General features: G+C 43.8%; 4 protein-coding genes across 6 annotated transcripts in view; 2 read left to right on the top strand and 2 right to left on the bottom strand.

Moving 5' to 3' along the window:
• LOC110520513 (filamin A-interacting protein 1-like) overlaps positions 1–5,057 on the bottom strand; it is a 43,289-nt gene extending 38,232 nt beyond the window's left edge. Inside the window, exon 1 of the mRNA XM_021597892.3 lies at positions 4,717–5,057. The gene's annotated coding sequence lies outside the window, so the exon portion shown is untranslated. The remainder of the gene's footprint in view (positions 1–4,716) is intronic.
• The window catches only part of cmss1 (cms1 ribosomal small subunit homolog), a 62,296-nt gene extending 45,823 nt beyond the window's left edge, over positions 1–16,473 (top strand). For all 3 annotated transcript variants that reach the window (XM_021597894.3, XM_090230295.1, XM_090230296.1), the window contains exons 2-10: positions 11,633–11,766; positions 11,862–11,939; positions 12,066–12,204; positions 14,322–14,381; positions 14,713–14,815; positions 14,926–14,986; positions 15,098–15,185; positions 15,328–15,416; positions 15,553–16,473. In XM_021597894.3, the coding sequence (XP_021453569.1) occupies positions 11,633–11,766; positions 11,862–11,939; positions 12,066–12,204; positions 14,322–14,381; positions 14,713–14,815; positions 14,926–14,986; positions 15,098–15,185; positions 15,328–15,416; positions 15,553–15,636 (836 nt within the window). In that variant the 3' untranslated portion in view covers positions 15,637–16,473. The remainder of the gene's footprint in view (positions 1–11,632; positions 11,767–11,861; positions 11,940–12,065; positions 12,205–14,321; positions 14,382–14,712; positions 14,816–14,925; positions 14,987–15,097; positions 15,186–15,327; positions 15,417–15,552) is intronic.
• Positions 16,474–16,515: 42 nt separating this feature from the next.
• On the top strand, positions 16,516–22,395 carry cdc50c (Cdc50 family member C). The gene is made up of 7 exons (XM_036975070.2): positions 16,516–17,223; positions 19,260–19,376; positions 19,515–19,622; positions 19,729–19,819; positions 19,988–20,137; positions 21,345–21,557; positions 21,922–22,395. The coding sequence occupies exons 1-7, from the start codon at positions 17,026–17,028 to the stop codon at positions 22,107–22,109; spliced, it is 1,065 nt and encodes a 354-aa protein (XP_036830965.1). The 5' UTR covers positions 16,516–17,025; the 3' UTR covers positions 22,110–22,395.
• Positions 22,396–22,779: 384 nt separating this feature from the next.
• The window catches only part of LOC110520514 (discoidin, CUB and LCCL domain containing 2), a 31,008-nt gene continuing 28,137 nt past the window's right edge, over positions 22,780–25,650 (bottom strand). The window contains exon 13 of the mRNA XM_090230293.1: positions 22,780–24,821. Within this exon, the coding sequence (XP_090086419.1) occupies positions 24,409–24,821 (413 nt within the window). The 3' untranslated portion in view covers positions 22,780–24,408. The remainder of the gene's footprint in view (positions 24,822–25,650) is intronic.

Below are 25,650 nucleotides of genomic sequence, written 5' to 3'. Positions count from 1 at the left end.
ATATCATAGTGCTCAGTGGTACTGTAGCATTAGGAAACAAACCCAGTTTACCTGGCAGCTGTGTACTTGTAGTCTAGCCAGGAGAGTGGAAGGCTGAAAGATGCTTTAAAAGGAATTGTGTTGATGAGTTAGGCTTTATACACCTCTTTTGCAGGTGCTTAGGGTGATTTATATTGTATTAGGAGGTTACTCACCTCGTCCACTACTAATGGATGTTAAAGTTAAGCATATACCATCTCAAGTGAGATTAATCGTGTTGAAATTGCACACGCACAAGCACACAGCGGTTGATATCCTGCAGACCGGAGTGGTATCTTTAATCAGACTAATAGTTAGCCCTGTTAGGCCTAAGTGCCCTGAGTAAAGCCCTTAATCACTATTTGCCCCGCAGGGATAATCACGCTGAGTGTGTGCACGTTTTTTTGGTGTGTGTGCACGTTTTTTTGGTGTGTGTGCACGTTTTTTTGGTGTGTGTGCACGTGTTTTTGGTGTGTGTGTGCACGTGTTTTTGGTGTGTGTGTGCACGTGTTTTTGGTGTGTGTGCACGTGTTTTTGGTGTGTGTGCATGTGTTTTTGGTGTGTGTGCACGTGTTTTTGGTGTGTGTGTGCACGTGTTTTTGGTGTGTGTGCACTTGTTTTTGGTGTGTGTGCACGTGTTTTTGGTGTGTGTGCACGTGTTTTTGGTGTGTGTGCATGTGTTTTTGGTGTGTGTGCACGTGTTTTTGGTGTGTGTGTGCACGTGTTTTTGGTGTGTGTGCACTTGTTTTTGGTGTGTGTGTATTTTCAAGAGCCCATCTGGTTTATATACAGTACTCAAAACCAGCCTGTGATTTGATCATGACTTCACAACAGTGCCCAGTGAACAACATGGAGCCTGTCTGGTTTCAGCTGATTTCTGCCTCAATCTATTGATCATCTCAAAAACCAATTAACATTATTGATTCCCATTTAAACCAGGCATCTCCATTGATCCTTGTCTCTCCCTCCTGTGAACTCATTCACCTGTTAGCCTTATCTGTGACCAGAACAGCCTATTACCATCTGGTCTGACCAGAGAGGATCAGGGGTTAGGAAATGAGGGCATTAATGTGGTCCCGTGTGGCTGCATGGCTCTTGCAACGCCAGGGCTCCCACTGGGTACCAGTATGAAAACAGTAAGAAAATGGATGCACTCACTACTGTACGTCTCTGGATGAGTCTGTGCTAAATGACTCGAATGTAAATGCTGTGGGTCATGTTCCCCTCAACTCTGTAGGATATTGTCTGGAAGGAACTTGGGCAGTGTGTCTCCTTTTTCCCCGTCCACCAACTCTCTGCTCTCCATTCTCTTTCTCATACCACCTCCCTCCCCCTCTCTCCTCTATTCACCTCTCTCTGTCTCTGTCGATCTGTGTCTCTCTCTCCTCTATTCATCTGTCTCTGTCGATCTGTGTGTCTCTCTCGGTCTCTGGTGTTGTTGGGGTCAGAATGTGGTCCTGGGTGTAAAATAGGCTCTCTAACCCTGTGTCTCTAATGAGGGTGTTTAGGGCACTAAGCCCGTGTCATTTTGGGATGTCCCAATAAGCAACATGACATGGTAGAGAAGGATGCCAATTATCACCCCCCTCTGACCTTTCACCTTTCCAGCCTGGACGACCCGTGTGTGTTTGGTAGGACTGGCCTAGAAGTGTGTGTGTGTGTGGCGGGATGGGCCCAGGTTGGGCCCCAAAATGGCAGTGACTTTTAGGAGCGACCTCTGGTGTGATGCATCATTGGGGGTATTTTTACTGTTCACACATCTCTCTGTGTGAATGAGGGATTTAATGTGCCCAGGCATACATACACACAGCCTAGCAGTGTTTCCCCTAGCTTGTTTCTCCCTTGGCGGGGCATAAAAGGCCTCTGAAGCAATCATCTGAAGAAACATGTTTGCTTTTTATGGAAATGTTGGTCTTTCTGTGAGCTGTTATGTATTTTTATTAGCATATTTACATACTAGGCTACAGTAGTTGTGTAGCTATAGTATGTACTGCATGTATTTGATCATTGATAGCATCCTCGCTAGTGGCTTTAAATCAGTCCAGCTGCTCTAAGGGGTTTTTGTGCTAGCATTAGCATAGTGTGTTCTAGCGTTAGAATGTTGTATTAATAGAGCTCTTTTCCTAGAGTCACCTCCAGGTATTCTGGAGGGAAATTTGATCTCTCCGCTGTTCCACGGGGGAGAAATGTATCCCTTGTACCGAGGCCCTCAGTTCCCCTACTGACCATACTACACACACACATTCACACAGGTACACATTTAAAACATGCACACACACAGGCACACACACCTAGAGATTAGAGGTTGACCAATTAATCGGAATGGCCGATTTAATTAGGGCCAATTTCAAGTTTTCAGAACAATCGGAAATTGGTATTTTTGGGCGCCAATATGCAAATGTTTTATATTTTTTTGTACCTTTTATTTAACTTCTTACCTGGGAATATTGAAGACTCATGTTAAAAGGAACCACCAGCTTTCATATGTTCTCATGTTCTGAGCAAGAAACTGAAAAGTTAGCTTTCTTACATGGCACATATTGCACTTTTACTTTCTTCTCCAACACTTTGTTTTTGCATTATTTAAACCAAATTGAACATGTTTCATTATTTACCTTGAGGCTAAATTGATTTTATTGATTTATTATATTAAGTTAAAATAAGTGTTCATTCAGTATTGTTGGAATTGTCATTTTTACAAATAAATCAATAAAAAATCATCCGATTTGAATCGGTATCAGCTTTTTTGGTCCTCCAATAATCGGTATCAGCTTTTTTGGTCCTCCAATAATCGGTATCAGCTTTTTTGGTCCTCCAATAATCGGTATCAGCTTTTTTGGTCCTCCAATAATCGGTATCAGCTTTTTTGGTCCTCCAATAATCGGTATCGGCTTTTTTGGTCCTCCAATAATCGGTATCGGCTTCTTTGGTCCTCCAATAATCGGTATCAGCTTTTTTGGTCCTCCAATAATCGGTATCGGCTTTTTTGGTCCTCCAATAATCGGTATCGGCTTTTTTGGTCCTCCAATAATTGGTATCGGCGTTGAAAAGTCATACTCGGTCGACCTCTACTAGAGATGGTCACAGTTATTCAAAGTTGAAATATTATAACGGACATTAGTATTCGAATACTTGCAAGAGTATTCATTAAAAAAATAAAAATATTCATATGCCTATTTTAACAATGAAAAAGCATTGTCTAAATAAATTAAATCTATGCAACATTGGTACACACATGACATTTGGAAATTCAATAAAACAACATTTTTGAATGTAGTTTTGACATGCGCTGTCTACAGTCAGTGGCCCCATGTGTAGCCAGCAACACGGGAGATCTTTAATCAATGCAAGATGGAATTAAAATGACAGAATGAAGTTACATGAGGAGCTACAATGAGAAACCATCTAGGTTGTTTCATCTAAATGGACTTGTTGTAGACTAGGATGGGAAGTGCATTGAACAATCAGTAACCATTTTTGCCTAGATGGCAAACTCGCTAGCTGGCTAGCTTAACTAGCTTTTTTAACATTGATTTGACGCTGTCAAGGCAGGGCACTACCAGCTGGAATGATAGATAACTTATGGCATCTACAGGTTTGTCTAACTAACGTGAGTCTGTATGGCTACTCTCTCCCTCCCGTGTCAAACTCGACTATCCATATATCTGAAAAATTGACATGTTATTTGAATAGTGAAATGATTTCAAATGCCCATCCCACACACACACACACAGACATTCTCACACACACACACACACACACACACACACACACACACACATATGCCTTTCCTGTTTTTAGACCCCCGCCGTTAGTGTTTGGTTTGTCAAGGTAAACCTGACCCCCAGCATAATCCTAAAATCAGTCAGACACTCGCTGAATTGGCTCACACACACACACACACACACACACACACACACACACACACACACACACACATGCACTGATACTGCTTGACCGGTTGTCAGGGGGGTCTTTGTGGCTTAGAGTTTGGGTTTGTCTCTCTGCACTCATTAGACATACAGTTCTTGGTTCATTGTTTATTCTATATTCACTTGGCACACAAATAGTCTGGGTTATTCAAAGTCAACCAGGGACTGGTGTTTGGTGAGTGTGTCCCAGCACCAGACTGTTTCCCAGCACCAGGCAGAAGAAAGGGCATAACTTCAGTTTCACACACTCAGTCACACACTCGGATCCTCACACATCGACTGTGTAAAGAGTATGAAGGCAGTCAAACTTAAGAAGCAGACAATCACAATTTTTAGAACTGAGAATAAAACAGCAGCTAAAATGAGCTCCATCCAAACCGGCCCAGGGCAACCGCAGACCGGCCCTACCCAACCGCAGACTGGCCCAGGGCAACCGCAGACCGGCCCTACCCAACCGCAGACCTGCCCAGGGCAACCGCAGACCGGCCCAGGGCAACCGCAGACCGGCCCAGGGCAACCGCAGACCGGCCCAGGGCAACCGCAGACCGGCCCAGGGCAACCGCAGACCGGCCCAGGGCAACCGCAGACCGGCCCAGGGCAACCGCAGACCGGCCCAGGGCAACCGCAGACCAGCCGAGAGGAGGTTCTATTTCTATGAGAGCAACTCTGTCTACAAAGCCAGTGTTCAGACAGACCATTTAACTGGTCTGACTTTGTCTGTTATCCTGGGTTAACACCAGACCAGTTAATAGACAGGCCGACGTACCTGCAGGACTGATGGACCAGACAGGTGAGGCCTTGGCTGTGCTACTCCGTCTGGTCCTCCTTCTCCTTCACTGTCATCCAATAAAGTGATCCCCCTCCTTTCCCCCCTTCTTCTGCGCTCTTCTGGTCCACGTTTTGTCTTCTCCTTTATTCTCTTTTCTCTCTCTTTTGTGTCCTCACATTTCCTCAAAGATGTCCAGATAGAAGGAAAGGGAGGGGGATGTGTGTGTCTGTGTGAGACGGAGAGTGTGTAGTTTGGTCCTTAAAGACGGGATGGGGAGGGTGGATGGATGGAGAGAGGGAGCGATTGCCCTGACAGATGACTGTAAAGAAGGATAGAGTGAAGGGGTGGGGCCAGGGAGGAGTGGATAGGATCAGACCTACCATGCGGAAATGAGTTGGCCCCGCACGCGCGCACACACACCCAGACCCTCTTTCCTGCTATGACTAGGGCTGTGGCAGTCATGAAATTTAGTCAGCCGGGGATTGTCAAACAAATAACTGTCGGTCTCACGGTAATTGGTCGTTAATTAACATAAACACGTTTAGCATCTCCTGGCTTCCACACACTGATGCAGACTGTTGAAACATCTACATTTTAAAAAGTCTAATAAATCCATGTAATATAGCCTACACCTCCACAATAAGTCTATTTATTTTAGACCGGTCTAAAGAAGCATACTATGAAGAAAATGTAGTCTATTTCAGAAGAACAGAACAGAATACTCTAAAGTTGTCCTTTTGTTGGGTCCTGATCATGCTATGCCAAATGGCTGTGGACTACACTAGTTCATTTAGCAGACAAGATTTGATTAAAATTCTGTGGCATTATTTTATGGTAAGAAGAATACAACTGAACAAAGCTGAATAAAATATAAAGGATATTTTTTCCACAAACGATTTGAGGGAGTGCGCACATGTGGCTATTCTTTGTTGAGCAGTTAACAAAGATAGCTTTTAAAATATGCTTAATTTAGAGTTATTAATGTAACTTCTGTTCTACAAACGTTGGGCTATGTGTTTTGATATTTAGTACATTGTAAGGCTGCGTGATGCGACTGATTTGAATAAAGTTGCTTGCAAGGCATGATCTCTGCTTTGTTTGTTTTTTAGCAGGCTGTACACACTCCAATAGTCTCTCATTCACAATTTGACAAGCACTTGATAATGTCTAGAGTTTCACAGAGTGTGGCCGTAATGCACCCTAAAAATCAATGCCTTTTGCGGCCAGTGGGCGTTGTCTTTCTCCCTGAGTGCTCTGTGCTCCATCACGTGATCGGGTCTTTCTCACAGGCTACAAGTGAAGACCGACACATTGGGGATGCAACTGTGCGCGTCCTTATCCAATTCCGAGGTGCATATTGAAGGTATTGGAAGAACTCTCCACATTTACCCTTCGTCAGCCAACAAGATGAGTAGGCCTAACGAACAGCAAAACCACTAGCCTATGTCAATCTACTATCCCCCATAGTACAAAAGTCAACCTATTCTGTGCGAGAAATAAATATTCTAAACATAGTCTGGGACAGTTGTGGGATGCGATAGATCCCAAATTAATACAACCACTAGCATAAAAAAACTGACAGATTTAGCTTAAAATGTTGCCTATTTCTGCACATTATAAGCACAGTGATCATTACTTTTAGACATGAAGGTCGGTTAATTCGGAAAATTTCAATTACTTTGAAAGTTTCTTCAAGTGCAGTCGCAAAAACCATCAAGCGCTATGATGAAACTGGCTCTCATGAGGACCGCCACAGGAATGGAAGACCCAGAGTTACCTCTGCTGCAGAATATTAGTTCATTAGAGTTAACTGCACCTTAGATTGCAGCCCAAATAAATGCTTCACAGACTTCAAGTAACATACACATCTCAACATCAACTGTTCAGAGGCGACTACGTGAATCAGACCTTCATGGTCGCAAAGAAACCACTACTAAAGGACACCAATAAGAAGAAGACTTGCTTGGGCCAAGAAACACAAGCAATGGCCATTAGACTGGTGGAAATCTGTCTTTTGGTCTGACGAGTCCAAATGTGAGATTTTTGGTTCCAAACACTGTGTCTTTGTGAGGCTCAGAGTAGGTGAACGGATCACTTCCGCATGTGTGGTTCCCACCGTGAAGCATGGAGGAGGAGGTGTGATGGTGTGGGGATGCTTTGCTGGTGGCGCTGTCTGTAATTTATTTAGAATTCAAGACACACTTAACCAACATGGCTACCACAGCATTCTGCAGCGATACGCCATCCCATCTGGTTTGCGCTTAGTCCCGCTATCATTTGTTTTTCAACAGGATAATGACCCAACCCACCTCCAGGCTGTGTAAGGGCTATTTGACCAAGAAGGAGAGTGATGGAGTGCTGCATCAGATGACCAGGCCTCCACAATCACCTGACCTCAACCCAATTGAGATGGTTTGGGATGAGCTGGACTGCAGAATGAAGGAAAAGCAGCCAACAAGTGCTCAGCATATGTGTAACTCCTTCAAGACTGTTGGTAAAACATTCCTCGTGAAGCTGGTTGAGAGAATGCCAAGAATGTGCAAAGCTGTCATCAAGGCAAAGGGTGGCTACTTTGAAGAATCTCAAATATATGATATATTTTGATTTATTTAACACTCTTTTGGTTACTACGTGATTCCATATGTGTTATTTCATAGTTTTGATGTCTTCTCTATTATTCTACAATGTAGAAAATAGTTGTAAATAGTTGTAAAAATTAAGAAAAACTCTTGAATGAGTAGGTTTGACCAAACTTTTGACTGATATTATTTAGTATACAGTACATGTGTGAAATTTGTTTTGATTTAGAATGGACCGTTATCATGCACCTGTTTCAAAACCGGGGCAGCTGGAAAAAATGTAATCTATGAATTTAAATAGTAAATGGAGGACGCTTTTCCTCGTGATTTATTTTCATGCCAGCCAGGTAGACTCTCTTCCTGTTGTACATATAATTAATGTGCTTAGTATTAGGAAAGTTGAGAAATAAATATAGTAGGCCTAACCTATAGAAAGCTGATCTTTTTAGTGGAGGTCATGACTCTTCTCGCGCAATTGCATAGCCTATAGAAATATTGCGCAACATGAGCTCATGGGCTCTCATGAAGTGTTTGATAAGATTTTTGATTACATTTGCATTGATGTCAGAGTGATTAGAGGGACAATAGTGTGCTGAGAACAAGCAGTTAACAAGTTTGGTGGACTACTAATGACTATCAGCAGCATCAGAGTTTACTGTGACTAAACGGTCATGTGGAATTTAACTACTTTCGTGACTCTTGACCGGTGTGGCGGTAATACGGTCTCCGCAACAGCCCTAACTACGACCCCCCCAGTGCCTTAAATTAAATAAAAACTACCCTCTCTCCCCTGGACAGATGGACTGACTGAAAAGTGATGGATGGAGAAAGAGGGACCGAGCGAGATGGGGGCAGAGAGGAAAAAACAGGGTGACCAATATGGAGAAAGTGGTTAACCTTCACTCACACTCTCTCCAGTCGGTCCGCAGTTGGTCGACGGTGTGTTGAGTGCAGTTTGTCATTGTAGTATTTTGAGCTGCGTGTCTGACTAATGCACGTCACTGTCAGCTATGCTGGACACTCAGAACATGAACCAACCATCCTGCAAAGTGTCCTGTGAGTGTACTAAAAAGATCAGTGGACACCCATGTGTTACCCCAAATATATACTACTGCATTACTCTAAATCAGAGGTCTTCAACAGGTCGCTGGTGAGCTACCATAGTTCACCAATGAGGAGCTCACCAAATAATTCTGAAAACGCATGCAATTTTGCAGGATGGTTGGTTCATGCTCTTGAGTGTTCCATCACACAGTGTCACAGTGTCAACAAATCTCACAAGTATCAGACACCGCAAGCTCCCAGCTACTATGTAATCAATGCAACGTTTACATTAACCTACCCCTGGTTGACCACTATTGGCTTTAAAAGCCAATCCTAACACAATGTCTGCTAATACGTTTCCAGCAATATTTAACCTGTCTGTCACTACGTGTGTAGCCAGTTGATGTGATAACTGTCTTGTGGGTTGAAATATTTTTTCTCAATTAAATGTTAACTGCATAGTAGGCTTACCTGGCAGAAGTATATCATTCGTAACTATTATTTGCCATGAGCAGCAGCAGTACAGAACCATCACTAGATGCACCATTAAAGGACCAGATATGCAGTTAAATGTGAATTACACTAAAAAAAGGGAACCGTTTTTGTCATGGTGCTCTTGTACTGCCCGTGTCTTAGTGATGGAAGCGGGGGGAACAGGCCGTGGCTCGGGTTGCTGAGGTCTCTGATGATCTTGGCCTTCCTGTGACACCTGGTGTTGTCGGTGTTCTGGAGGGCAGGCAGTCTGCACCCAATGATTGGTTCGGCTAAGCATACCACTCTCTGTAGTGCCTTGCGGTCCACGGTGGTGGAGTACGTGTACCAGGCTGTGATGCAGCCAGACAATATGTTCTCAATGGGGCTCCTGTAGAACACTGTGAGGGACCTTTGGGACAGGCCACATCCTGAGGTTGAAGGGTTCGCCACGGTGGGTGAAAATAGAATGTTTAATAGCATGCGACATTTTGAGAATCGATTATGGTTTAAAAGCCAGGATGTTGTTTCCGCTCTTCATTTGGTAGATTTCGATGCACACTTTTCCACAATCCATTCAAGCCGCCAAACAAAACAATCTGTCTTATTAATTGGGAAGGTACCCAAAGCTTCTGCAGTGCTGTTCAAATGTAGGCAAAGTAGATTGTGTTCTCCTTAAAATGATAACGAGTATTGCATCGTCTTTCAACAAAATGTTTACCCAAAGCGTGTGTCTGTTTTCTCACTGGAGAGGGTTTATTGTTCTCTTGGACTTCGTCAGAGCTTTTGAACTAAATACTAAACCATCTTTTGATTTTAGAATGTGTGGGCACCGGGGACTCAGGATGTGGCTGTGTTGTTGATGTCATGTTAATCAGGCCGTTTGATTGGCACATATGGATTGTTTTAGTTTTGTAGGCGTGGCTACCTATTTAATGACTGGATCAAGCCTTAGCAGTCATTCTGATCTCGTTCCCTCTGTGATCAGTGCTTTGGTTTACTATGTTGCTGTTCCGCACTTCTGAATGTGTGACGCACCCGGCTGTCCACGTTCTTCTGTACAATAGTGTTTTGATTTGAACATCTGAAGTTACAGCACTTTGGTTTCACTAATAAATATGTTGAAATGGAACCAAATTCTGTTTCTGTCTTCAGTCCTTTTTAAATAGGATTGAGGAGCGATATGGGCTACTAAGGTATATGTCTAATGTGATAGTCTGCCTATAACCAGCCTGAGTAGGCCTGTAACTCCATTAGGTTGAATGTGATAGTCTGCCTATAACCAGCCTGAGTAGGCCTATAACTCCATTCCTATTCTATTCAGGGTTTAGAAAAATGAATCTAATGGGAAATGAGCTATTATCAGGCTGATTAATGCCATGCATGTCTGTTGAATTTGGAAAAATCCACCCTCACTCAGGCCCACCCCACCTACTGAGCCAATCAGGAGCCCCTATTGTGTTACAGTCACCTGTATTGTAGAGGGCCCAGATGCAGACACAGGGGGAATCAGGTGTTGGAGTCTTATAAACACATCAACTGATAAACTATTCAGTCTAGAAAACACCTCTACTCGTGTTGATCAATACCTTATAATGACAAAGCAAAAACAGGTTTTTAAAATGTTTACAAATTTATAAAAACTGAAATATCACATTTACATAAGTATTCAGATTCTTTACTCAGTACTTTGTTGAAGCACCTTTGGCAGCGATTACAGCCTTAAGTCTTCTTGGGTATGACACTACAAGCTTGGCACACCTGTATTTGGGGAGTTTCTCCCAGCACTGTCAGGTTGGATGGGGAGCGTTGCTGCACAGCTATTTTCAGGTCTCCCCAGAGAGGTTCGATCGGGTTTAAGTCCGGGCTCTGGCTGGGCCACTCAAGGACATTCAGAGACTTGTCCCGAAGCCACTCCTGTTGTCTTGGCTGTGTGCTTAGGGTCGTTGTCCTGTTGGAAGGTGAACCTTCACCCCAGTCTCGGTTCCTGAGCGCTCTGGAGAAGGTTTTCACTAAGAATCTCTCGGTACTTTGGTCCGTTCATCTTTCCCTCGATCCTGACTAGTCTCCCAGTCCCTGCTGCTGAAAAACATCCCCACAGCATGATGCTGCCACCACCATGCTTCACCGTAGGGATGGTGCCAGGTTTCCTCCACACATGACGCTTGGCATTCAGGCCAAAGAGTTTCATCTTGGTTTCATCAGACCAGAGCATCTTGTTTCTCATAGTCCATTAGGTGCTTTTTGGCAAATTCCAAGTCGACTGTCATGTGCCTTTTACTGAGGAAAGTCTTCCGTCTGGCCACTCTACCATAAAGGCCTGATTGGTTGTCCTTCTGGAAGGTTCTCTACAGAGTAACTCTGGAGCTCTGTCAGAGTGAACATCGGGTTCTTGGTCACCTCCCTGACCAAGGCCCTTTGCAAAAATGTCAACAACAAAAAAACTCTTTGCTTTGTCATTGTGTGTGTGTGTGGGGGGGGGTCTGAATACTGAATATGGTGGGGCCAGTCAGTGTTGTGAAATATCCAGATTTAGAGAGAGGATCGTGGTGTTTGCCTGTTTAAATTTAACCAGAGGTATTTACGAGCAGGCATTCTCTTCTGTCCTCCTTTCCCATGAGGCCTAGGCATGACTTCACAGCATTGGGGTAAGAGGCGAGGATGAGAGCTAGCCAGGCATTTGGTGTGGCTGTATGTTACAACATTGTTTTCCAAGGTGACAAAGTATACTCCTCTTGGTGACAATGCTCCTTGTAACTATGCCTGTCCAGTGAGGTTGATTAAAGTCGCACTAGAAGTTGCACTTTGTGCTCTTTCAGATTCCCCCGTGGGAGAGGAGAGTGAAGAACCAGAGAAACAGCCCACAGAGCAAGCATCCCCACGGGAGAAGAAAGGAAAGAAGAGGAAGAGTGTAATGGAAAACCCAGTCCCGGTCAAGAAGAAGACTGCACTGGTATGTAATAGTTTGTTGTAAACTTCACCCTTCTGACTTCAATGTGTTTTGTTTGGATTATGTACTGCTTCTCTCAATTCTATTTGTCTACACAGAAATCACAGACTGAGTGTTTTATGGCTCAGGAGAAGAAAGAGGATGAAGGAGAAAAAAAGCCCAAGAAAAAGAGAAAGGTAAGATTGAGGATGGAGGGCATTGAAGAGACACCTGCTGTACCAAAGTGGAACTGCAGTTAAAATGTGCCTACATTCAATTGCATTGGAGTTAGAAGTGGGAATTTTGGCTTTGTGTGTATTCAGAAGAAGAAGAAGACGATCACAGACGTCCTCGCCACCTCGGACCCCAAACCGGGCTCTCCAGTTGACCTGCAGAGCCTGGTTCTAGAACACTTCAAAGACAAACGCTCCGTCATCGAGCTGGAGGAGCTCAAACTACAGGGTGAGTCACCTTTGACCTTCCAACTGTCACACCCGACCTCTGTCTGCTGTTAGGTCTAAAGCATGAAACACACTGGTACTCACTGCCGATAGGTACTTATCACAGTGGGAGGCCATTCCTTCTCTTGCTAGAACAAAAGTGGTACCTGCTCTGTCCTGACCCGTTAGTGACGGACCTGCCAATTCTACTTGTAGAAATGTTCGCCAGTGGCCAACAACTTTACTTTGAGCCAATCAGAGAGCACAAACTCTCACGTGGGGGAGCCAACAACAACAAAAAAGGAAAAAAGGTCATTTTCTCTGTACATCCACGGATGAGCCAGTCACACTTCATATGTAATGTACCATAGGCTAGACGCAATGCACACAACACTAAATAGTTCCTCCAAGCTAGCTAACCACTGTAGCAAGCAAATATTGGCATAATTAAATCACAATAGTTTCCATGAAACAGCTGCCTGTGTTAGCTGCCGAGTTTGTGCAGTGTTCTTAGCTAACATTAGCTAGCTAGCTAAACATTTGGCTATGAGCTGGCACTGGCAGTATGGGATTATGGAGAGTGAATTAAATTGTTTCTTTTTTTCATCTTGCTAGGTAGTTATCAAGCTGTGGTCATCTGGCTAGTATCAACAAAATGGCAACATTAGCACAGATAGCTTGGAATCTAGACCATAAGCAATGCACATGGATATGCATTGTCAAACTAGTGGTTAAGATCGTTGGGCCAGTAACCGAAAGGTCGTTGGTTCAAATCCCTGAGCCGAAAAATCTGTCTGTGCACTTGAACGAGACACACAACCATAATTTCTCCTGTTAGTCGCTCTGGAAAAGAGAATCTGCTAAATGAATAAAATGTTTTTAAAAAACAGTACTGCCACCTTCTGGTTTGGAGTATTTGAATAAGACTGAGTGGCTGACGAATTCAAAGTACTTTGCTGTGTGAACACGAGATTGACTGCCGACACCTGAGGTGCTAAGTACGGTAGGCAGCAAACATTGGACAATCCTACTGGCGTGTCTGAGCTTTAAGGACCATCAGTATGTCTGTCTAAAGGCGTCCGCATGCTTCCCAGCTGAAAGATTTTGGCCACTAGATGGCATTAGTGTATGTACAAAGTTTTAGACTGATCCAATGAACCATTGCGCTACTGTTCAAAATGTTGTATCAAGTCTGCCCAAATGTGCCGAATTGGTCAATTGATTTATTTTCAAGTACATAACTATAGAGAACGTATACCAATAATATGGTAATAAAAATGGAAGTTTACACACTCCCAGGAATGTCAGAGACAATAGATAATTAGCTTCCCTGTAGAAAAGACACTAACCTTCACACATCTAGATGGGGGGGGACACAGCAGGGGTTCAAACTGTAGAACCCAGTAAAATGGATTTTATAATAAAAAAAACTAGCTACATTTTATCTCGTACACCTGGGATGACAAATCAGAGCAAGATTACTGAATGTAAGTACATTATTTACCTTCAGAGGTGAATGTATCAAACCAGTTGCCGTGCACTCTCCTCAAACAATAGCATGGTCTTTTTCCACTGTAAAAGCTACTGTAAATTGGACAGTGCAGTTAGATTAACAAGAATTTAAGCCCATTTAAGACAACTCTATGTCCTGGGAAATGCTCTTGTTACTTACAACGTCATGCTAATCACATTAGCCTACGTTAGCTCAACCGTCCTGCGGGGGGGGGGCGGGGGGGGGCGACCTTGTAGAGGTTATAAGAAATACTGCACTTAACAGCTTAGTTCGACGTAAAATTGTGTGATTAAGATATCCTCGGCAAAACATCAAAATGAGTGACAGATTTCTTGAGTTATCGTAGATTCATTCTGACTATTGAGGAAGTGTATACTGGCTACCATGTCTCGAAATGGACAAACAGTACTCTTGCTGTTTTTTTTCTTGTTTTTGAAGCTGTCCTTGTATGGGAGTATGCGAGCACACTCGTTCGGTTTGCCTAGCTGTGTTCGGATAGGTGCCAGCCGAACTGAAGCATGCTGACGCCTTTATTCTCTCTCTCTCTTGCATTCTTACTCTCTCACTCTTACTCACTTTCTCTGAATTTCCTAATGTGACATTCTTCTCTGATTGGTTACTCCCAGAGTCCTGCTTCGTGAGGAGTAATGACCTCACACACAGCCTCTCCTCCTACCTGAAAGAAAGTGAGTTCAAATCAAACCATCACACCGTACATACCTAAATACATAACATTTTACATGTACATTACATACCTCTCACCAATACATGACTCCTTTTTAAACTCCATGTTACACTAATAGGACTGCTGACCCATATGTGCTCTACGTCTTCTGTCATGTTCCTAGATGTGTCCTTGGGTATTAACTCAGTAGTCTGACGTTGGCTTCCCCTCCTAATCGTCTCTCCTTCATCTGCACTGCTGTAGTAGAGAAAATGAGGAGAGGAGACCACTTTAGACTATTGACATCCATCCCTTGTACCACAATATGTTTTTCCCTTTCTCTTTTTGCTCAGTTTGTCCCAAATGGGCTAAGGTCCAGAAGCAGCACACAGAGAAGAGTTCTGTGGTTCTGCTCATCGTCTGTAGCGCCGCACTAAGAGTCATCGAGCTCATCAAGTGAGTGACAACGCACATCTCCCTCTTACCATTTGTCATCTTTTATTGTATATTCTTTATGGCACTTCTCAGCTTAATATAATGCTCCCTTGTTTTTACATCTTCACCAGACAGTTAACCACCTTCAAGGGAGAGGCCAAAGTGCTGAAGCTGTTTGCAAAGCACATCAAGGTAACAGACCTTACTGTACAATAGTTTCCTATGAATATTAATGTGTACAGATGAGCCATTCTGTGAGTGAGTAAAGCCAAGCGTGACCGTACTCTGTCTTTCTGTCCCCAGGTAGAGGAGCAGGTGAAGCTCCTACAGACGGGGGTGACACACATTGGGGTGGGGACGCCAGGGAGACTGAGCGCCCTCATTGAGAAAGGTACAGCTTGTACTTAGTGTGGCTTAATTTACAGTGACTTTATTCTGATCTTCTAACCTTCAATCGGAGGTGTGCACTAATTCACTCCTCTTCAGGGATTAAACCCCTATTTGACCCCTATCTGACCTCTGACCTTTTCCAGAGGGTCTGACCCTGCCTCCCCTGCGTTTCCTGGTTCTGGACTGGAACTGGAGAGACCAGAAGCTTCGCAGGATGGTGGATGTTCCTGAGGTGAGACTACAACGCCCCCTGCTGGACCAGTAACACTTTACACAGCATTGAAAATATACTCTAGTAGTACATGGGCTTTCTGCCAGACAGACTATATGGAGTTTCTTAATAACACAGCCCTCTTTTTCACTTCCAGGTCAAAGGTGACTTGTTGAAGCTGCTGGATATGGGAATCTTGAAAGGATGTAGGGAAGGAAAAGTGAAAGTGGGACTGTTCTGATACAACCACACACCTAGTGCCATAATCTGCCATTTTATTTTATTTGTTTCACCTTTATTTAACCAGGTAGGCCAGTTGAGAACAAGATCTCATTTACAACTGCGACCTGGCCAAGATAAAGCAAAGCAGTGCGACAAAAAACAACACATGGACACAAGTTACACATGGAATAAAATAAAGTATAGTCAATAACAATTGAAACATCTATATACAGTGTGTGCAAATGGAGTAAGGAGGTAAGGCAATAAATAGGCCATAGTAGCAAAGTAATTCAAATTTAGCAAATTAACACTGGAGTGAGAGATGTGCAGATGATGATGTGCAAATAGTAATACTGGTGTGCAAAAGAGCAAATAAAAACAATATGAGGATGAAGTAGGTAGATTGGATGGGCTATTTACAGATGGGCTGTGTACAGCTGCAGCAATCGGTGAGCTGCTCAGATTGCTGATGCCATATACTGAGATACAAACACACACCTAGTGCCATACTCTGCTATATACTGACATACAAACACACACCCAACCAAGTCAGACTGGACCTCTTCTCATCATGCTCTTGTTCACACGCGTGCACAAACACTCACACGCAACAAAGTTTATTAGGGCCCCTCAAACCAATCCTGTCTCCATAACAGACCGACTGCTGGACATTTCAACCATCTACCCTATCCTGTTTTTACCCTCTCCCTCTGTGACACTGTGTTCTTGTTCTATTTTAAGTGACATGTAAAATATCTGAAATGGTTTATACAGTGTTGTAGTTCAACAATAACACAGCTCTCTGTGTGACACAGCCCAACTGTGTGATGGTTTGAATAAAGACATTTGAATGGAACCAGACTCTCTTGTTTGTTCACACCAGCGGGAAGCCCCTCCCACTGAGTCTGATGTCATGAGTTGTTTTACCCAGTAGGTAGTCTGGTTTGTCATAACATCCTGTGTGTAAGTGTGTTCTGAAACAGACAAAGGCAACTACTTCAGTGGGGAAGAAATAACGGATCGTAAGGTGCTGTGGGAAAATAAATCTGAGATATTTTAGTACTTGGATGATGGGCTGTAATACATCAGTGTGTATGTATGTATGACTGAATCGCTCGGGAAGGAGTGAGCGAAGAACAGTAGAAAAAAAACAAAAGAGGAAGTAGAGCAGAGGATTCTGGTTAATGAGTAACTGCCAGCAGCCTGTCTCAAAGGTCTTCCCCACCCTAGCCCTAAGCCTGCTGGGAAAAGGCTCTTGGCAGGCAGGGGAGCGAGGTAGAGAAATGCTGATAAGACTGCGTTAAAGAAGACCGGAAGAGAAGAGAGGGAAGACTCCTGTTCCTTGCTTGTTTTCTTGTTGTCTGACTTTCCTGGTCTCATCACCCTTCCCCAGCCGGAGCTCTCTGTCATGGGCAAGGCGAAGGCCAACGCTGGGCCCCTGGCCCGGAGGCCTGATAACTCTGCTTTCAAACAGCAGAGACTGCCTGCCTGGTCCCCCATGCTCACAGCTCAAACCGTCCTGCCTTTCTTCTACGGTATGGCCATTGTGTGTGTGCTGCTGGGAGCGTGGCTACTTGTCACCGTGCAGAATACACATGAACTGAAGGTGAGTAAGCGATCCTTTCAGATTATTTTTTATTTTTTATTCTACCGATACACACAATCACTTGAAATGGAGTAGGTAACACCCTCCAGAGCACATAGCTTATCTAACCATGAACACAAGATCAGAGGTAGAAAGTTTCAAGGTATTCTGATGGAAGGAGAGGTAGAAAGTTTCAGGGTATTCTGATGGAAGGAGAGGTAGAAAGAGACGATAAGAGAGAGGACTTCCAGGGTATTCTGATGGAAGGAAAGGTAGAAAGTTTCAGGGTATTCTGATGGAAGGAGAGGTAGAAAGTTCCAGGGTATTCTGATGGAAGGAGAGGTAGAAAGTTTCAGGGTATTCTGATGGAAGGAGAGGTAGAAAGTTTCAGGGTATTCTGATGGAAGGAGAGGTAGAAAGTTTCAGGGTATTCTGATGGAAGGAGAGGTAGAAAGAGACGATAAGAGAGAGGACTTCCAGGGAATTCTGTGAAGAAGTGAAGCTACACTATAATAAATGGCTGTGGGAAACAAACATTCTAAGATTCATATAGACTTTTAATGTGTTGGCCATACAGGATTAAATAGTTTTTTCTCTCTAAATCTACAATCTACATACTACCCCATTTAAAAAAAAAAAACTGAAATATCACATTTACATAAGTATTCAGACCCTTTGTTGAAGCACCTTTGGCAGCGATTACAGCCTACAGTCTTTTTGGTATGACGCTTGGCACACCTGTATTTGCACAGTTTCTTCCATTCTTCTCTGCAGATCCTCTCAAAATCTGTCAGGTGGGATGGGGAGCATCGCTGCACAGCTATTTTCAGGTCTCTTCAGGGACGTTAGATCGTGTTCAAGCCATGTCTCTGGCTAGACTATTCAAGGACATTCAGAGACTTGTCCCGAAGCCACTCCTGCGTTGTCTTGGCTGTATGCTTAGGGTCGTTGTCCTGTTGGAAGGTGAACCTTCGCCCCAGTCTGAGAACCTGCTCCAGAGCGCTCAGGACTTCATCAGGATCTCTCTGTGCTCTGCTCCGTTAAACTTTCCCCCGATCCCAACTACTTTTCCAGTCCCTGCCGCTGAATAAAATCCCCACAGCATGATGCTGCCACCACCATGCTTCACCGTAGGGATGGTGTCTTGTTTCTTCCCGGTGTGACACTTAGAGTTCAATTTTGGTTCCATCAGACCAGAGAATATTGTTTCTCATGGTCTTAGAGTCCTTTATGTGACATTTGGCAAACTTACTGAGGAGTGGCTTCCGTCTGGCCACTCTACCATAAAGGCCTGATTGGTAGAGTGCTGCAGAGATGGTTGTCCTTCTGGAAGGTTCTCCCATCTCCACATAGGAACTCTGGAGCTCGGTCAGAGTGACAATCAGGTTATTGGTCACTTTCCTGACCAAGGCCCTTCTGCCCCAATTGCTCAGTTTAGTTGGGCGGACAGCTCTAGGAAGAGTCTTGGTGGTTCCAAACTTCTTCCATTTAAGAATGATGGAGACCACTGTGTTCTTGGGGACCTTCAATACTGCAGACATGTTTTGGTACCCTTCCCCAGAGCTGTGCCTCGACACAATCCTGTCTCAGAGCTCTACAGACAATTCCTTCGACCTCATGGCTTGGTTTTTGCTCTGACATGTACTGTCAACTGTACATGTCCTTTTATATAGACAGGTGTGTGCCTTTCCAAGTCATGTCCAATCAATTTAATTGAACACAGGTGAACTCCAATCAAGTTGTAGAAACATCTCAAGGATGAAAAATGGAAACAGGATGCACTTGAGCTCAATTTTGAGTCTCATAGAAAAAGGTCTGAATACTTCTGTAAAATAAAGTATTTCTGTTTTTTATTTGGAATAAATTTGCAAAATAATTGCTTTGTCATTATGGGGTGTTATGTGTAGATTTGATGAGGAAAATATTTTATTTAATCCATTTTAGAATAAGGCTGTAACGTAACAAAATGTGGAAGAAGTGAAGGGGTCTGAATACTTTCCAAATGCACTGTATATATTTCTCTCCCTCCTGCTATATCTCCTTCCCTCCCTCTACAGGTAGACTACACACACGCAGGGTCATGTGATAAGTGTTTTGAGAAGCGTAAAGACCGTGCCAATGCGAACCAGAGCTGCAACTGCACTGTGGTGTTTAACATTGAGAACATGTTCAAGGTGTGTGAGTATGTGTGTTTGTCTTGGTCTGTACACTTCGACAAGACCACAAGCTAATGTACTGTATGTATCAGTGTTAAAAATGTTGGAAACCAAATCCAACTAAGACTGACAGTGATGATGTGTTTCCTGTCCCAGGGAGATGTGTTCTTCTATTACGGCCTGATCAACTTCCACCAGAACCTCCGGCAATACATGGACTCCAGGGATGATGGACAGATGATTGGGAGAAATAAAAACCTCAGGGTAGCTACTGTTAATCTATCAATCGATTCTTCTGTCTTCATCCTCTTAATTTCCTGGTTCATTCTGAGCTTTTACAACATCAAATCCTTCCTGTCTGTCTCTACAGAACCCGAGCTCCTATTGCGAGCCCTTCATAAAGGATAAGAACGGACTCCCTATTGCCCCTTGTGGGGCTGTGGCCAACAGCATGTTCAACGGTATTACACCATTACTCAGCAATATCAGTTTGTCATCAGTCACTGCTAATAATGTCACTGCATTAATATCCAGTGATATGATCAAATCTCTCCCTGACATGAAACACCTGGTTTTGATTAATTGACTGATTTTGATGTCTTTATGAGTTTTGTTTGTGTTTTTCCCAGACTCCTTCACTCTGGTGTACCACTCAGCAGCGGGCAGTCGGGTGGTTCCTCTATTCAGGAAGGGCATCACCTGGTACACCGACAAGAACGTCAAGTTCCGTAACCCACAGGTGGAGAACAAAACCCTAACGTTAGCACAGGTGTTTGAAGGTGTGTCTCACAACACACCCACACAGTGTTCACAGCATGTTCAGCATCACAACACACCCACACAGTGTTCACAGCATGTTCAGCGTCACAACACACCCACACAGTGTTCACAGCATGTTCAGCGTCACAACACACCCACACAGTGTGTTCACAGCATGTTCAGCGTCACAACATGTTCAGCGTCACAACACACCCACACGTTCAGCGTCACAACACACCCACACGTTCAGCGTCACAACACACCCACACAGTGTGTTCACAACATGTTCAGCGTCACAACACACCCACACAGTGTGTTCACAACATGTTCAGCGTCACAACACACCCACACAGTGTGTTCACAACATGTTCAGCGTCACAACACACCCACACAGTGTGTTCACAACATGTTCAGCGTCACAACACACCCACACAGTGTGTTCACATGTTCAGCGTCACAACACACCCACACAGTGTGTTAACAACATGTTCAGCGTCACAACACACCCACACAGTGTGTTCACAACATGTTCAGCGTCACAACACACCCACACAGTGTGTTCACAACATGTTCAGCGTCACAACACACCCACACAGTGTGTTCACAACATGTTCAGCGTCACAACACACCCACACAGTGTGTTAACAACATGTTCAGCGTCACAACACACCCACACAGTGTGTTCACAACATGTTCAGCGTCACAACACACCCACACAGTGTGTTCACAACATGTTCAGCGTCACAACACACCCACACAGTGTGTTCACAACATGTTCAGCGTCACAACACACCCACACAGTGTGTTCACAACATGTTCAGCGTCACAACACACCCACAGTGTGTTCACAACATGTTCAGCGTCACAACACACCCACACAGTGTGTTAACATGTTCAGCGTCACAACACACCCACACAGTGTGTTCACAACATGTTCAGCGACACAACACACCCACACAGTGTGTTCACAACATGTTCAGCGTCACAACACACCCACAGTGTGTTCACAACATGTTCAGCGTCACAACACACCCACACAGTGTGTTCATGGTCATCATTATTATTAATACCACATTTTAATTTAATAGACATATCGCTGCTCTCTTGCCTTTCCAAATGTTGTATGACTGTTGTCAAAACCTTTTCCAAATCATGTCTCAATGTCGTATTGCTGTTGTTAAAACATTGTCTGGACTCTAGATGTAACCGTTGTCTGTGTGTTGTCAGGCACGGGCCAGCCTCTGTACTGGCAGAAGCCCGTGTATGACCTGGACCCCTGGGACCGCAACAACAACGGCTTCATCAACGAGGACCTCATCGTGTGGATGAGGGAGGCTGCCTTCCCCAACTTCAAGAAGCTCTACGGGGTCCTGAATCGAGCCATAGAACCCTTCACCGATGGGCTGCCGGCTGGAAACTACAGCGTCCTTATCTCCTACAGTATCCTTTTATGCATATTACTGTTACCAGGGAGACATTGAGGTTTGAGTCAATTGAATCAAAACTCTTTTTTAAAATTTTATTCCAAAAGCATGTTCCTATTTCCAACCCTTAGGTAGCTGGGGTTAATGTAGCTAGTTTCTCTTTGGATGGTAGTGAAACCATAGGTTGTGGCTTGGAATATTGGATGTTTATTTGCTCAGTTACAAGAACAAAGTCACAGCACATTAAGCACAAAAACAACAGCTATTTCCTTTACCTGTGTGGAAAACATTATGGTTGTACATTAATAGTACGTTTGGATGAAAGGTTTGTGTTCACCTTATGTGGCTATGTTTATCCTTGACCTCTGCCCCCTCTCCAGACTTCCCAGTGGAGTACTTCCAGGGCAGAAAGGAAGTGGTCCTGTCCACAGTCAGCTGGTTTGGGGGTCAGAACAACTTCCTGCCCGTAGCCTACCTGGTCACAGGCTGTCTCATCCTGCTCCTCGCTGTCATCCTCACCGCCGTCTGGTGGAAGTTTGGTAAGAACGGACGGAATATGGAGGAGTGATGAAAAGGTGACGAAGAAGAGGAGACATGGAATTCATAATACTGTAGATACAGTGAATGTGATTATTAAAATGGTCAATGGTCTACATTTATGTAGTTCTGGATTAGAGATGGGGTTTGTGTTTTCAGCATCATGAATGCTTGTACTTGGTTTAATTTCCCTGCATGACCATGTGGTAGCAGTAGTGCGGTTAGAATGAAACGAGGTGGGAAACCATAGGAAATTGTTTTCAGTGATAATTTATGTCAGTGTTTGAATATGCATTAAAGACATGCTCTGGAACGTTGGTGACTAGTAAGTATTTTTTAAGCCTCCCACTGGGTAGTTCATAAATTGATAATCTATGAGCAGAATTACTGTTTTACCTCAATTAGCCACTGTTTTTCTAGAAACGGTGCTGTGCCATTTCCCCTACGTGTTCCAGCCCTCTAGCAATTTGAGTTCAACCAATGAGCTTTAGTCTCGCGCTCGATGTGTGACAGCAGATATCTGCACGTGACGTAGTATGCAATTTTTCGGGACCACCTTTGGCTTGTGAGTACTATCAGAACTACTGGCTAAAAAGTACCAGAGAATCCCTTTAAGATGTGAAATATGAAGAATTCATTGATGTTTTATTTTATTCACTGTAGAAATGTGTAAAAGTTTTTTAAAAGGTTTAAAAAAAAGGTACTTTTTAAAAAGGCTTTATTTCTCCTTGTACAATCTGTGAAGACAGAAACACACAGTGACCAGGGAACACACTGACCTACGGCCAGCCTTACCTACTGAAGCCCTAACCTTTAACCTAAAGTTCAACTGGTCCAGGTTCAGATTTGGTGTTCAGGACAGGGATTGACCGGACTAAATGTGCTCCACTGACTACAAACACGACTAATCAAACATAGATGCAGTACACTCGTAAGGACAGTCGTACAGACATAGCTAGCCACACACAGATACTCTCTTTAGGACAGCCATACAAAGACACTCATGAAAGCCATTGCATACATTGATGAGACAGTCATACAGTAGAGACAGTCAATCTCTAAGAAATAGAGACAGCAATTCAGACACAAACTAGAATGAGGCGTTTCTGTAAATATTAACTTCTGCATGCTGATTGGTCACTAGTGATAATGTTCTCTCGCCGTACCGTCTTTGTCAGGATCCGTACCATACACACACCTGATGCGGTAACCTAGACTACTCCAGTGTGAGTTTGGCTGGAGTGGATCATCTTCCTCTAGCACACAGAAGTCCTACAACCCCTGGATTCTCTGGGAATTTACAGACGGTGGCCATGATAAATGATGCATAATAACAAAACATAAGGAAATGTTTAGTCTCACTGACATATTTTAGAGACAGCCCTTCTGTTGGACAGCTCCTCTCTAGGATCACCATGAGGGCAGATTCTTCCTCTTCAAGTAACTGGACCTAGTGAGGCAGTGTGTGAACCCAATGGCACCTAAACGTTATGCAGAGGTCCTTTTTGACTGTCACGTGAGGCAAGGTGTCCAGGACAACAGTGTAACCATAATTATTTGAAGCTGATTCGTCACCGCTTTCCATAGTGTTTTTCAGTAGGAATTATAAAAGAAAAATTAATAATTTTTCAGAAACTTCAACAGGTTTTTGGTGTGGGTTTCACTCTAGCTTTTTGTTTAAGGTGATTGGTTAAGCTCAAACATTTTGACAGGTCTGATTTTGTGAACTGAAAGCTGAAATAGTACAAGCCTCCAATCAAAGCGTACCGTAGTAAACTGAGGAAGCTGCTCTTTACAGGTGACCTTTGGCCTTTATGCAGAGAACACTTCAGTGGTAGAAACATTGACTTTCTATAGAAGGCAACCACTTCAGAGAACCTATTGTTTGGAGAATTGTTTCACTTTTAGATTGACACGAAAGGAACTAATATATACTCAGTTTGACAAAACATCAAATTAAGAGACACAGAGGGGACTTAGCCTGGCTGAAACAGTAGTGAGCTCTCCACCTCCCCTTGTTTCTTCTCTCTTTCTGTTCTCTCGCTCTCATGTAGACATTCATCTTTGTGGTTTCAGTGATAGGACTGGTATGGTACTATGCTAGCACTCTCCGGCCATGCACGTACAGGTAGACACTCACATATAGACTCCTCTGCAGACACACTCACATACAGACATCTAACTTGAAGGTAATGTTCTTTACAGTTTAATTCACCCTCCCTCTCTCCATCATCCCCCTCTGTCAATGGGGGGGGGGGGGGGGGGGGGGGGGGGTGGTGGTTTATGGTTATGGCCTTGTCAATCAAAGTACTCACTCCACCTCTTCAGCTCTACTCCACTGGCTTCTGAGAGCTGCTCTGAGGCACCTGATAGGCTAAATCCTTAGTGGGTGTGGCCTGTCCTGTATTCTTGGGCGTGTCATACATTGACCTTCCCGATTGCCCGCTGTCTGTTCTCGTGAGAAGGGAGGCGGGGCCACGGCCCATGAAGCTGGAGACTGTGGTTGGCTGGTTCAGTGTGGAGCTCCCTGATAGGTGGCTTGCAATGTCAATCATAATGGGCGTGGCATACTCTGCACCGGAGGCGGGCAGGGGTTGAGCGTAGGCATGGTAGATGTCTGTTGCCATGGGAGCGTCGTAGAGGTTAGGGTCCGTGTAGCCGGGGTCAGAACCTTCCTCTGGCTTGAAAGTTGACCTCTGACCTAGTGATGTCATGACACCGCTGACCAGGGGCTGGGCATACTCTAATGGAAGAGAGGATGTGTTCAACATACAAACAACTGTGGGGCCGTGTCTGAATAACCATACCTGCGAACTAAATAGTATGCATTTTAACTAAATAGTATGCATTTTAACTAAATAGTATGCATTTTAAGTATTCAAAAATAGAAAGGTTTATAGTATGTGAAATGTCAAGGATGCTTTAAATGCCAGGATGTTATACAAATTTTCTTCTAGGAAAAGTCAGTGTGGACTTTGAGGAAGAGAAGAGTCTTTCCAGACTCTTGTGTCTGACAACAGCTGATAAGAAGATAAGGGGACGTTCTGCACCCAAATCAACACAATTATGCATTAGATTACACATTTTCAGGAGCCTTGTATGTTGTTTACTGCGTTCGTTTTTAATAAGTAGTACAGTGCCTTGCGAAAGTATTCGGCCCCCTTGAACTTTGCGATGTTTTGCCACATTTCATGCTTCAAACATAAAGATATAAAACTGTATTTTTTTGTGAAGAATCAACAAGAAGTGGGACACAATCATGAAGTGGAACGACCTTTATTGGATATTTCAAACTTTTTTAACAAATCAAAAACTGAAAAATTGGGCGTGCAAAATTATTCAGCCCCTTTACTTTCAGTGCAGCAAACTCTCTCCAGAAGTTCAGTGAGGATCTCTGAATGATCCAATGTTGACCTAAATGACTAATGATGATAAATACAAACCACCTGTGTGTAATCAAGTCTCCGTATAAATGCACCTGCACTGTGATAGTCTCAGAGGTCCGTTAAAAGCGCAGAGAGCATCATGAAGAACAAGGAACACACCAGGCAGGTCCGAGATACTGTTGTGAA

The sequence above is a fragment of the Oncorhynchus mykiss genome, chromosome 3 (genome assembly GCF_057628025.1).
Source record: "Oncorhynchus mykiss isolate SJ-2025 chromosome 3, ASM5762802v1, whole genome shotgun sequence".
NCBI lineage: Eukaryota > Metazoa > Chordata > Actinopteri > Salmoniformes > Salmonidae > Oncorhynchus > Oncorhynchus mykiss.
This window is presented reverse-complemented; position numbering and strand designations above follow the sequence as displayed.